The sequence below is a fragment of the Aythya fuligula genome, chromosome 21 (genome assembly GCF_009819795.1).
Source record: "Aythya fuligula isolate bAytFul2 chromosome 21, bAytFul2.pri, whole genome shotgun sequence".
In the NCBI taxonomy this organism is placed as follows: Eukaryota; Metazoa; Chordata; class Aves; order Anseriformes; family Anatidae; genus Aythya; species Aythya fuligula.
In genome coordinates, this window is record NC_045579.1 from 1,464,665 (window position 1) to 1,477,133 (window position 12,469).

The 12,469-nt window shown below is 46.6% G+C and overlaps 1 protein-coding gene across 3 annotated transcripts in view; it reads left to right on the plus strand.

The window, feature by feature from the left end:
- Positions 1-11,109, plus strand: part of PAX7 (paired box 7) — a 99,313-nt gene extending 88,204 nt beyond the window's left edge. For all 3 annotated transcript variants that reach the window (XM_032201520.1, XM_032201519.1, XM_032201521.1), the window contains 2 exons: positions 7,035-7,281; positions 10,994-11,109. In XM_032201520.1, the coding sequence (XP_032057411.1) occupies positions 7,035-7,281; positions 10,994-11,109 (363 nt within the window). The remainder of the gene's footprint in view (positions 1-7,034; positions 7,282-10,993) is intronic.
- Positions 11,110-12,469: the final 1,360 nt, after the last annotated feature.

Sequence of the window (12,469 nt, forward strand, 5' to 3'; positions counted from 1 at the left end):
CATTGCATTCTGCTCCTGGCTCTGGTTCCGATCCACTTTGTGTGGCCTTGGGAAAGTCATTTCACTTGTCTCCACACATTTTCCACTGGAGTGGAAAAGGTTACGTAAATGAAACATCACTGCTATACAACAGCAGCCCTGGAGTCCTTCCACAGCAATCCTTTGCCATTTGTGATGAACATTTTGGGGGGTATGGCCATTTTATCTGCATCTATTCAATGTAAATACACCAACTGCAATAACATTGATTAGAATAGGAAGCAAATATTTCTACTTCTTCTCGCCTTATAAGAAACTCCAGTCAGAGAAGACCATAAGCATTCCTTCAATCAATAGCATATCTGCCTCTCAAACACAAAACAAAACAAAACAAAACAAAGCCATGGAATTCGGATTGATGAGGAATTATCTAAAGCTTGTAAGATTCTGTTAGCTCCTATTTATAACACCATTCTCCTCAGCACTCTCAGCACTAGAAATCCTCATCTGATGCTCAGGTAACATGCTGATGGGTTGATTGTAAGTGCTGGGCTAGATGAAGCCATTTACATCAAATGCTTTTTATAATACAACCAAATCCTACAGCAAAATAAATGCCCCATTTAAATTAATGGCTGAACTCCCACATACCTCACTGGAGCTTAGATTTCACTCCTGATGTTTCAAATTCTATTTAAAAGGCACTATTAAATTTTATGTTGAGTTGAAATAAAACCAAATCTTCTAGGATGTGATATTTGTTTCCATTCCTTCTGCTGTTCAGACCGGTGGGCATTGGATGGAGTCTGTTCAGAGGCTGCTCATGCTAAACTAGTGAGGTAAAGCTGGGGCAGTGGAGCACCAGCTTTCTTTAACCCACACCAAAGTGGAAGTACAGAGTCAGTCATTGCTCATTTATGCCAGTGTGAATCAGGATTGTGCTTGAAGTCAGTGAAGGTAAGGAAGTTTAATGTCAAGTTCACTCCTCAAGCCCCAAAATTTATTTGGAAATGCTATTAGACTGAACAAATCAGATATTTTCTAAGCACAAAAAATGTGAAGCACTGTCCTGCTTCTTGGCCTGACTGCAAAATCAAATTTAATGGGTACACTTACTGGATTGGCATATTGGGATACAACTCAGCTGGGTCTAGTGATTTAGAAAATATTCAAAATTAATTGCTTGGCTTTGTGAGTGCACTGTTAGTGATTGCTACATAAGTCATTTTAGTCCTACCTAGGGGCATATTTGCATATATTTATCCTCCTTTCAAGTGAAGATCTTTGGGGAAACTATTTATCTCCTCCCAACTCTTTCTTCGTCTTTCAGTAGTCTTACAGTCACCTCTTCATTTTGTTTCTATTTAATATATGTATAGAATAATCAGCTCTTCCTATTCCCACCAAGTGAAAATGAATCCACAGAGATCAAAAAGCATTAATATGAGGAAAGGTGCCTTCTGCAAGAGAGAAGGAAAAGATTAGCTGAAAAGACTGCAAAGGAAAGATGCAAAAGATTAAGCTGGGTCCCCACCAAGTAGCTAAGAACAGATGTTGAGGACAGCACATGACCTCCCCAAAGCAGAAGCTGAATCGACCATGAATGACAGAGACCAACCTCTCACAGAGGAGCTCACAGTGCACTGGCAGCTTGCTCCACACAGTATAAAACCAAAAGACCTAACACCTTTCCCAACATGACTGTCAGGCACATAGTCGTACTGGGAAAGCACGAGTGTGAATATCAGTCAGATATTCATCCCCTGCTAACTGGTGTAAAAGTTGTCCCCACAGAATCTGCAACAAAGAGAGATTTCAGCCTACAAACAGATTCTTCACAGCAGAATTTCCTAAATGTTTCTGATTAGGATTAAATATTCAAACCAATTGTGTTTCCAGCCTTTCCCAAAGACAGGATTTCTACCTCTTCCTAGGGAAAAAGTACCACAGCCTCAGAAATACTGCCAACTGCCAGGAGACCCTTCCTCTGCTTTGTCCTTTTCAGTTGCCGCCTGGTATCCAGTTTGCATTCCTTTGGGACTACCCGGCAGCTTCTTTGGAGTTAACACCCTTCAGCTAGTTGCAGATGATTACGTCTTCCCTTTATTCAGAACTTAGCCAGGCTCAGCAATTTCTAAATGCAGCATTTTTCTAAGGCAGCCTCTGATTTTGGATGCTTTACGCTGTGTCAAATCAGGTGCACAAAACCAGAGACACGCAGCATTGGGAGTCACTCCAGAAAATGCTGTCCACAGGCTCCTGCCTCCCAATCACTCTGGTTTTTGGATCTGATCTTACAATGTCTCTGCGTCCTCCTGGTCATGAGATAGTGCAGCACCACTTGAGGGTAGATGGCAAGTCTGCAGTGTCTCAGGGCCTGATGCCTGTTGGCTGGGCATCTCTGCAAGCCCAGAGCAAACCAGTGATGCAGGGCAGGAGATGTGGGGACTCTGAGGAGGTGAAGCCTGTCCAACATGGCCCAGACCATCCCTGTACATCCCATGGAGATCTTGGCCAGAGAGGCCGTCCAGCAGCCAGGTCTGCAGGGGCAAGGTTTTGTTATCAGACCAACCTGTTATCCCCCCTTACCCCTCCCTGACACGCACACACCCTTCTCTATCTGAGCAGTATCTCTCCCTATCACTTGTCTGTCCCTCGAGCCCCTCCTGCCCCCCCAACCTCCAAACCTAAAATCTGAAGGCCTGATTGCACAGATTGAAGGCCCTAATTGCACTTGCCTTTCCAAAGCCACATTCGTTTATCATAAAGGGTGCACATTTCCCCTGCTACAGTTTCCATGGCCAGAGGCCCTGAGGGCCAGCTCAGAAATGGAGGGAATTAATTACATTTTTTTAACTCTTTTAAAGTATGGGAGAGAGTGATGAAACGTCCCGGGGGGGGGGATGGGGGGGGACAGGGGGGAGCTGCAGAGATGAGGGTGGGGAGGGCAGCAGCAGCAGGAGGCAAGGGAGGGGGGGCTGGCTCTTTCATCCATGAGGGTCTTTGTTCATTAACCTTGGTCTCCCCAACACATCGAGACCTGTATCCTCTCTCCCCCATGACAAATGACCTCCGGAAAGGGTAGGAACAAGGCCGAAGGCCCCTAGCACTGTGGCTGTTATTGACTTAGCCTAAAGTGCAAGCCCACGCCAAGCCTGTGACTGATTTGGGACAGCAGCAGAGGGAAAGGAGATGGGGAAAGGGAGAGAGACAACCGATGAGAGGGAGGGGAAAGGGAAGGCTGTCAGTCACTGTGATGGACAGGTAGCAGATTTCCCTCCAGATAAAACCTTACAGATGTGAAGTGGGTATTGATTTTTAGTTAGTGATGATAATGCACCAAGAAGTAATAAATTATAAGAAAGCAAGGTCAAAAAGAAAAGGTAAAAGGACTTTGCATTCTTGAGGAGGGTATTTCTCCAGATGCCTCAGACTTCCCTAAGTTCAAAAGTTGCCTGGAAAATGAGTTTATCCAGCTGAAACAAGAAGTCAGATAATGCTGGCCTGCCGAGGCTGAAGGGCTCATGTAGGGTTATCCATGCTGGGCGGCTGCAGAGCAAAGGGGGAGTAGAAATCTGTGGTTTGCTCTTGTTATTTCTGACACCTTCATGTCCTGGGGTGGGGAAGATCAGATGCTGTCCTTGTGCAAACAGAGTCAGGGGGAGGGGGGTGGCTGGCAGTCCCAAATTGCTCAGTGTGCCTGGAAAAGGCAGATGTTTCCCACGGTCAGCCTTGTTGAGGAGGGAACTGGCTCTTTGGGGCTCCTGGCTCCGCTGAGCCTGTATCACAGCTGGTCTGCAGTACACAGCCACCCTACCCCTGTGGGAGCATCCAGCAGGGATGTGCATCTCACACTCACCCTCCAGCACCCCCTCTCTCTGACCTCTGCTCGCTTACATGTCCGTTCACCACCCTGGTATCATCATGATGAAATATCAGCATCCTTGTGTCTCACAGTGCATTTCCAGAGGGTAATAAAGACCATCTTTTTATGAAAGGGGTCTTAGATCAGGGTGAACTGTCCCTTAGAAGTGTCAGTCTCTCTGTAGAGGGATTCTGGAGGATTAGAAGAGACTAGAAACTTAACTTCACGTGGCTAAGGGCAGTTGAGTTGAGTCCTAGCTTAAGTGACTCGCACAAGCCCTTGCGAGTCAGTAGCAGAGCCAGGATTAGAAACCAGTCCTGATTCTGACTGACTAAAGCCAATTACTGTCTTTAGTAGGATTTGTGCAAGTGTCTTCTCCAGTCTCAGCTCCTCTCACTTTAAAGAGTGTGAATCTGGGTTTCATTTACCAACATTACTTTACAACCCCTTTTCTTTTTAAAAAGGCCTTAGCGGAAGTGTTAATATGACTTCTGCTTTCTTTAAGACCTTTATATTTTTCCTGAGTAATATAAAGCAGCTGACTCTTTTTGGGGAGATGGCCAAGACAGAGAGCACTAGAAAGCCCTCCAGTCTCTGAGGTTCCAGTAGCCCGTTGTTTTCTAGTGCATGATTTCTTCCTGCACCTGCAGAGGTTTGCAGTGCATGCACCAAATCTGCAGTCCAGCAGCCCTGCCAGACTTGGACAGCTCACGGAGGGAGCATCAAAATGTTCCTACTTAGTGCTGCCCAAGCTGGAGCTTGCCCAAAATAACTCACAATTCCTGCGTCTGTGTATTAGTACATGCAAGAAGGATGTTTATTGTTTTAAACATCTGATTCTGCTTGCAAATGAAGTCCAATGATGTTTTGTGGCTGCCACATTCATGAGTGTCCTGGATATCCATGGGGGCAAGGCGGTGCAGGGCGTGACACCAACAGCCCAGGCGAGGCTGATGCTAGGAGGTATGTCTGCAGTCAGCAGCACTGAGGGGCAGAGAGGGAGGATTCGTAGCTGAGACAGATCAAAGTTCATGACCCAGCTTTAGTGGAAGGTTACAAACAACTTAGCAGCTGGAAAACTACATTCAGGCTACACTCCCATGATTTCCCTGCTGCATAAGCCTTGAGGCAGAGAGGTTTATGTTACATCCATCCTGACAGCCCTATTCTCATATTAATCCACTCAGTATTGCATATTTAAATGCAATTTCCTTTCTTCATCTCCCTGTATGTCAGTCTTTGTGCTGTCATGGGGCAAGGAGTTCCACGGGCACATTTTGTGAACAGTTGTGACTGAACAAGTTCATCTAGATACCACGAGGCCTCATTGGTGTGATTAAGAAGCTGTGCCTGGAGGGTCTGGAGGGCTAGAGGTAATTTAGGCTCTGTTGGAGCAGAGTCTGCCCTGGTTCTTGAAACAGCTAAGATGGTTTTAACTTTTGGGGACCAGTAGGAAACCCTAAGCTCAGTGCAGGCTGAAAAACCTGAAGGAGGAAAGGTTAAGTGAACTTTTTCTGAGCTCCATGCTGCCAACACTGTGCTTTTTGTTCAAAGCTTATTCCTGCATCTCTGCACCTAACTGCAGGCAAACCCAGTGGTCAGAGTAAGCCTGATTTTCCAGGCTTTTTAACTCCCCCCTCCGCAGTACCTCCCTACCACCTCCTGCTCCGCAGGGGTCCAGCCACCCCTGCTTCCAAATCCCCCTCCCAGACAAATGCCTGGGAAGGGTCTCAGGCCAGCTGAGCCGGGAGGTGGCATCACATCAAGGCAAAGCATCATGGCAAGACTCCGGAGCCCTTCCGGGGGGGAGGAGAAGCTTTAGAAAGCAAAGGCCAGCGCCAAGCCTAAGCCTCTGCTCCAGCAGGAAGGTGAGGGAGGAGGGGATGGGGAAGGTGTCGGGGTGAGGAGGAAGGGGAGACGCCGCTCTATACAACCCCTCTTGTGTCCTTCCAGAGAATGTATCCTCCGCACAATAGCTCACCAGGCCGCTGGTGGGGGATAAAGGGCTCATTTTACCACTTGCCAGGCTCCAAATATTTCCAATTTGCCACTTTAATTGATGTCAATAAGGTTATGCTAAATTCGGAGATTTTCAGCCGCTCGGCATCTGAGCGCTGGCCTGGCCCCCCGAGGTGACAGGCTGTCCCCTCTCCCCCCACCTCTCCCCAGCACAAATGTAGCCAGGCACGCCTGCGGCGGCCGGCAGAGATCAACGAGAGGCATCAGGAGTTCCCTTCCTTCCCTCGCCGCAGCCCCGCTCCTGCAAACTCTTTACACTCTTAACTTGGCAGCCCGAGGGTCATTTTGCTGATTGCAGAAGGCAATTGCATTAAAGCGCTGGCGGGATCAGGGCACTGGTGTGAAGGCCTGTAGGCAGCAGCTTACCTCAAACTCACCCACAGGAACAAATCTGGCATTTTTGTGGGGGGAAAAAAAAGTAAAAAAAAAAAAAAAAAAAAAAAAAAAAAAAAGTTCATCTGTTTCAGGTCTCTAAGCAGGAAGATAGCTTGTGTGCAAATTTAATTACATTTTAAAACCAAGCACTATACTGAAATGAGCTGAACTGGGACTAGTTATCCTTTAATGCAGATTTTTGAGGGTAAAGAGAGCTTTGACATTTCAGTCCCTACTGCAGAATCTGCATCCAAACCAGGAAGGGTTTGTGTCTGGCTCAGTTAGGGACCTTCACAAACCATTCAGACTTCCAAAGACAGTGGCTGTCTTCAGAGTCCCTTTTTCAAAATGCAGATCATGGCTTGATATCTCATGGGTCCCCTCTTCTGTGAGGGCTGTGCATAGGAAGGGAGGATGTGCTAGCTCACGGCAGCATGTTGAGCAGGTTTCTCCTTGCTTTATTCCTTTCTCTAGCGTTCATTCTGAACAGCACAGTCAATGTTGTTCAGAGGGCAGCAAAAAACAGACCAAAGACTGAGTGTGCCACAAAGCAACCTCTCCATTACCTGTTAGGAATGTCTTTCATATAAAGCGTTAAGCACAGGGGAGCCAAATGTGGGGTCTGTCTTAGGTGAAAGCAGGCCTTCATTTTCCATCTGAGTTAAACCTATATTGATACAGCATATTATACTGATCAAGCACCAGTATACATAGATAGCCTCTCCCTGGAATGCATGAAGGTATGCACGTCCTTTCTCCTCTGGATGATGGTGTGTTGTCTCCTGTGTTTCTCCAGGTGATGAGCATCCTGAGCAACCCCAGTGGGGTTCCTCCACAGCCCCAGGCTGACTTCTCCATCTCTCCCCTTCACGGTGGCTTGGACACTACCAACTCCATCTCTGCCAGCTGCAGCCAGCGGAGTGACTCCATCAAGTCCGTGGACAGCCTCCCAACTTCGCAGTCTTACTGTCCTCCCACCTACAGCACTACCAGTTACAGTGTGGACCCAGTGGCTGGCTACCAATATGGACAGTATGGACAAAGTAAGTGTGCTGAATGTATTCCTAATTCCTCTGTGCAGGGTATATGACAGGAGAGGGAGGGGACCTGTGAAGGTACGGCTATTGTTTTGGAAGGGATTGCATGGAAATTTGTCCATCTAGAGAGAAAAAGGGAATCTAGTCACCAGATAGTTGGAGCTTGCTTCGCATAGAGAGATTGCTCCCAGAACCCTTACAGTCCAATTCAAAATTCCTAATTAAAATATTTTAGGTAAAAACATTTCTATTAGTAAAGAAGAACAGGAATTCCCAGATCTATTCCCTCCCCCATCTCCAGTTCTTGCTTCTCCGAAAGCCCTACAATGTTCATCCTGTTCAGCCAAAGGAAAACTGGGATTTTAATGCCATCCCTTAGTGATGTAGAGCAATGTATGTTGCTTCCTCCCCTGCCCTCCATAATGTAAGGGCTGGGTCCACACTCAGCTTTTGCTACAAAAACCATTAAGCCAGTGCCTGTCAACTGGGCTGTGGTTCTACTAAGACTGAAGTGAGGCTGGAACTGTAATCCCGAACCCAAAGCTCAGACCTGGAAGGCAGTGAGGCCCTTGGAGGGTCTGTTTCTCCTCCAGAAAGCCTGGCAAAGGGCTCACCTGCCAGTGTTAAACTAATAATAAGTATGGTGTTGTGAGAGAGTGATCCGCGGAGGGTTAAAGGTGCATCCTCTTCCTCCTGGAGCACTCCTGCTTGCCCATAGCTTGTCCTCAGTGACCTTTCTTTCCATTTGGCTGTGGCTTTTTATTCCCCTCTCCGTCACAGCCCTTTAATGTCTTTAACTTCTACAGCTAAATGAGAACCGGCTGTGGCGGCAGACGGGATCAATAGTAGCTTCCCCCCACCCCTCCTTTTTTTGTTTTTCGGGAGTTTGATCTGTGACCCCTTGACCTTCCCCTCGCTTCTGAATGTGAGGCTGGACACACGTGCTATTGATAAAAATCTTAAACAAATTCCAATACCATGTATTTCCAATAAAGATTCCCTTAGGCAAGACGTTAGTCACACCCATGTGTGTAAAAAATAAAATAAGGAGGACGATCTACATTTTCTGAGAAAGAACAACCAGCAAAGGAGAGGGAAAGAGAAAGAAGGGTTTGTCTTGGTTGCTGCAGGAATTTTACTTGGGCCTCTCCTTGTGCTCATGAAGAGCTACTCACCCAGTGCTATTTAAGTTGTTCTATTTGCCTCCCTTTCCTGCTTTCTGTCACACAGCTCCCTCTTTTCGATTTAGAAGTCCAGTATAGAGCCCACTGGGCTCGGTTTGGAGCAGGAGTATTTTTCTGTTAGTAATCACAGGAGCTAAAAATCCCAGGCTACTAACAGCAAACCTTGTGTGGTCAACAGAATTAGTCCAGATGTGTCCCATGCCCACAGACCTCTAGGTAGCTAGTCATGAAGGATTCATGCTCGAGCGAGGAAGGTAGGTGAGAAACCACCACGCACTGTCTAGAATGCTGCTGCTCTGCAGTGCAGGGAACTGGAGTCACACCCAGCATGACAGCAAGTTTTACACATAAAGCTGCTAAGAATTTGCACGGCAGCTGCAGCACAAGCCAACTGTAGTTGTTCTAACATGGGATCTATGTTAAGCAGCAAATTCTCCATGTGTGCATGTATATGTATAGGTATTTATACGTACAGGTAAATTCAGGCAATATATGTCTGCTTCACTACAAACATTTCCTATAATGAGCTCCATTTATAATAACCTCTATTTGAGGAAACAGTTTTCATTGCTAATTAGTCCTGCTAGAGCAGGCACTTACATGAAGTTGACCTTCATATAAGAAATTTTTTTCTTGTCTTTCTCGGTGCATCTTGAATTTAGCAGATATTTCTAACTCCTTCCAGGTTTAATTCTTCACTGCTTCTCTTTGAATGCTGATCAGTGTGAGATGACCTCCATAAAGGCATTATTTATTGATGCTAAGTTCAAACTATGTATTTCTTCATTCTGTGATGTGGCAAAAAAAAAAAATAAAAAAAATAAAAAAAATCATAAGCCTTTTTGGCTTCCCCTGTATTAAACCAACAAAACATAACTTTGACTTCTGGTGTGGGATGCCCTGGTGCCTTTTAACTCTTCCCACAGGAATTTAGGAACAAAAAGCAGTATTGAGAGTTGAAAGTGGGTGGTGGTTTTTTTTTGTTTTGTTTTTTGTTTTTTTTCAGGAGGATAGGGTTGCCATCAAATTTCCGTTTTGCTGGGTACAGCCAAGAGCAGTATGAACAGCTCCAACCATTCACCTTGCTCTCCCTCCTTTCCCAATTATGCATTCAAATTCACCCAGAGCACAGGCACCAGCAAGAAAAGAGGCACAACCACACACACATGCCTGAGGAGTGAATTCCCTCTTTACATACAGCTTCTCAAAGTCATTATTTAATGTCATGACCTGAAATATCAGGGGACTAAACTGATAAGGTCTGGACAAGAGCCATAGCATAGGGTCTTTCCCAGACTCTAATCCTAGGTATCTCCCTGAAGCTGGATACACCATCACACAACTTGATAGAGACCAGTGCTTGAGACAAGCTACTCCAGGATCCCAGTCCATGGGGAGCACCAGCCAGCATGCCATCCCCAAGTGCCCAACTCAGATCTGAAAGGACCCTGCTACCAGTAGAAGCCGTGCTTCCATATAATCTACCCTGAGATGAGCCTGCTTGCTTCCAGCATGCCAGCCTGTGCTATCCCAGCCGGTGAGGAGCAGAGATGCCAGATTAATGTGGTCCTTGTGGTTCCCAAAGGCCGGAGCTGTGTTAATGATGCCGGTGCTGGAACGCAGAAGCGTGAAAGGAATTCTAATAGATATGACAACTCTAATAAGAATTTGTGTCTAGAAGGGACCTCCTCTGGGGCAGGCATCTGACAAGACGTTGATGGCTGAAATTTGTTTACTCATTGGCACTGATTGTACATCTCCTGCCAGCTCCTTATTAATCTAATTTGAGACATTAAAGCTAGTGAAAGGGAGAGACTTTGACTGAAGCTCAGCTAATGAGCAATGTCACCATCCTGCCCTGCTCCTCATCCCCCTCAGACCACGGGGCAGTCAGGCGAGCTGGGATGTAGATTCACGCACTGCCTCAGGAGCTGTGGCTGCATTTCTCACCAAAACAAAGCAGTTTCCTGTAGGAAGGAAGGGTGAAGGCAGGCAACAGAGCTCATGGAGATGAGTCAGCATGCAGTGGGTGAGTCAGATTCAAGCCCCATCCAGACTGGGGAGGTCCCACTGAAATCTTTGCAGCCATTTACACTGGCATCATTGCATGCAGGGCTTGGATTTGCAGGTGGCACAGGGAGGTGAAGTTGGAGGTCTGATCCTGCTGGCTTTCTGATCAGGCCCATCTTCAGGCAGCTCCTCTCGAAACACCATTTTCCATAGTAGAAGTAGAATTTTAGCTCTTCTCAGTAGGTCCATGGAGAGATTTGAGGGACTGCAGCATCACACTGCACTCCACAGCAGTGCTTAACCCTGTCTTTTTTTTCTAGCAGGACTGTTTTCACTCCTTCCTAGGAGTATAACAGGACCCTTGTGCCTGGGACAACCACTGAATTAGGCCTCTCTTCTAAGAGTCAGTCTGCAAGGTCTATTGGTTACATATCCTTTGATGTCAAATGCTTCATTTCTACAAAAAGCTAATCCTCATGTTGTGCTGTTTTCTCACCCTCCTTCCCCTCCCTCCCCCACTTCAGCTGCTGTTGATTATTTGGCCAAGAACGTGAGCCTGTCTACACAGCGTAGGATGAAGCTGGGAGAACATTCAGCTGTTCTGGGTCTCCTACCAGTAGAGACAGGCCAAGCTTACTGAAGAGTCCGACTGTGCCAACAACCCACTCCAGCAACTTGGTACCACTGGAGAAAACACCACCAGCCTTCCAGAGATCTGCCTGTACCCGGACCCTACTCCTTCCCAATTCCCTTCCACCTCGCACCAAATTGAGCTGTGAAGGAGACAGAAACGATGGGGAGGGGTCTCCAAGTATCCAGCTCCTCCCAGAGCACTCAGAGGCAAGCCTGGCCTCAATGACCTGACTTCTGTGGCCAGAGACAACGGGTTGGGTACATTTATTAACCCTGAGTTCATGCCCTCCCTCTAACCTACCTGGCCATGGCATTTTGCCCACACTTAAGGACTTTCCATTGATCTAGGTAGCTGGCATAGTCAAAGCCAAATTGATCTTTTTTTTCTTTGTAAAAAAAAAAAAAAAGAAATGTTTCATTTTGTTTCCTTTTCTTTCCATTGGTGTAAATTTGGTGAATGTTGTATACGAAGGAATAACCAAGCTGATCGTTAAGGATGATATAATAGGGACCACAGAAGGCCTATGGACCAAATATACGAACTTGTTTAAAAACAAACAAACAAACAAAAATCATAAACATAAATTAAAGAGACAGCAGATTTCCCCACCCCACTCTACCCTTCTGTTCTCACTGATGGCTTCCCAAAGCAGGGCCAAGGCAGGCCAGATTGCTGCTAAGCAGGGGCAGGATGTAAGTCTGTCCAGCCTGGGACCTTTGGAAAATGTAAATGTAAATTGCTGCATGAGGACTGGAGATTATGGGCACAGGCACAAGCAACATTTACATTTCCTCTTAGGGACCAAGTTAGACCTGATTATCACTGAAAAGACATGGGCTTCAGATAGCAGCTGCAGATGTGATAGCAAACTCTGGCCTTGCATGCACAGAGGAAGGACATTGGATACAGCTGAGTATGTTGGAGCTTTTGCCCATCCAGTCGAGAAGGATGAGGACTGTCACGGCCCTTCTTTTACTCAGTGGGAGAGAAGTTTGCCGTGAGAGCAAAGACAGGAGAGGGAAGAGTCAAAGATGTTTGTTAGCTGCCTGCTTGCAGGGGTCAGTGTGCAAAACTGTGTTCTTCTACAAGGAAAGGGCCACCTGAAAGAAAATGGTGCTTCTTCTGAAGGTGCTGTCCTGCAGCTGCCTGTCCCAGGGGAATGGATATGGATGTGGAGTCAGAGGGGAGATGGCCTGAAGAGTCTTTAACAGCATCTAGGAACAAAATGCGCTCTCTGCCCACAACATTGCACCTGTTTGTACTGCAGAAGAAAGTACTGTTTACCTTACTGATGGCATTTTGTATCCTCCAGCTACCAGGAGAAATGCTTGCCCTTGTCCATCCTCCCTGCTCTTCCCTCATCCCT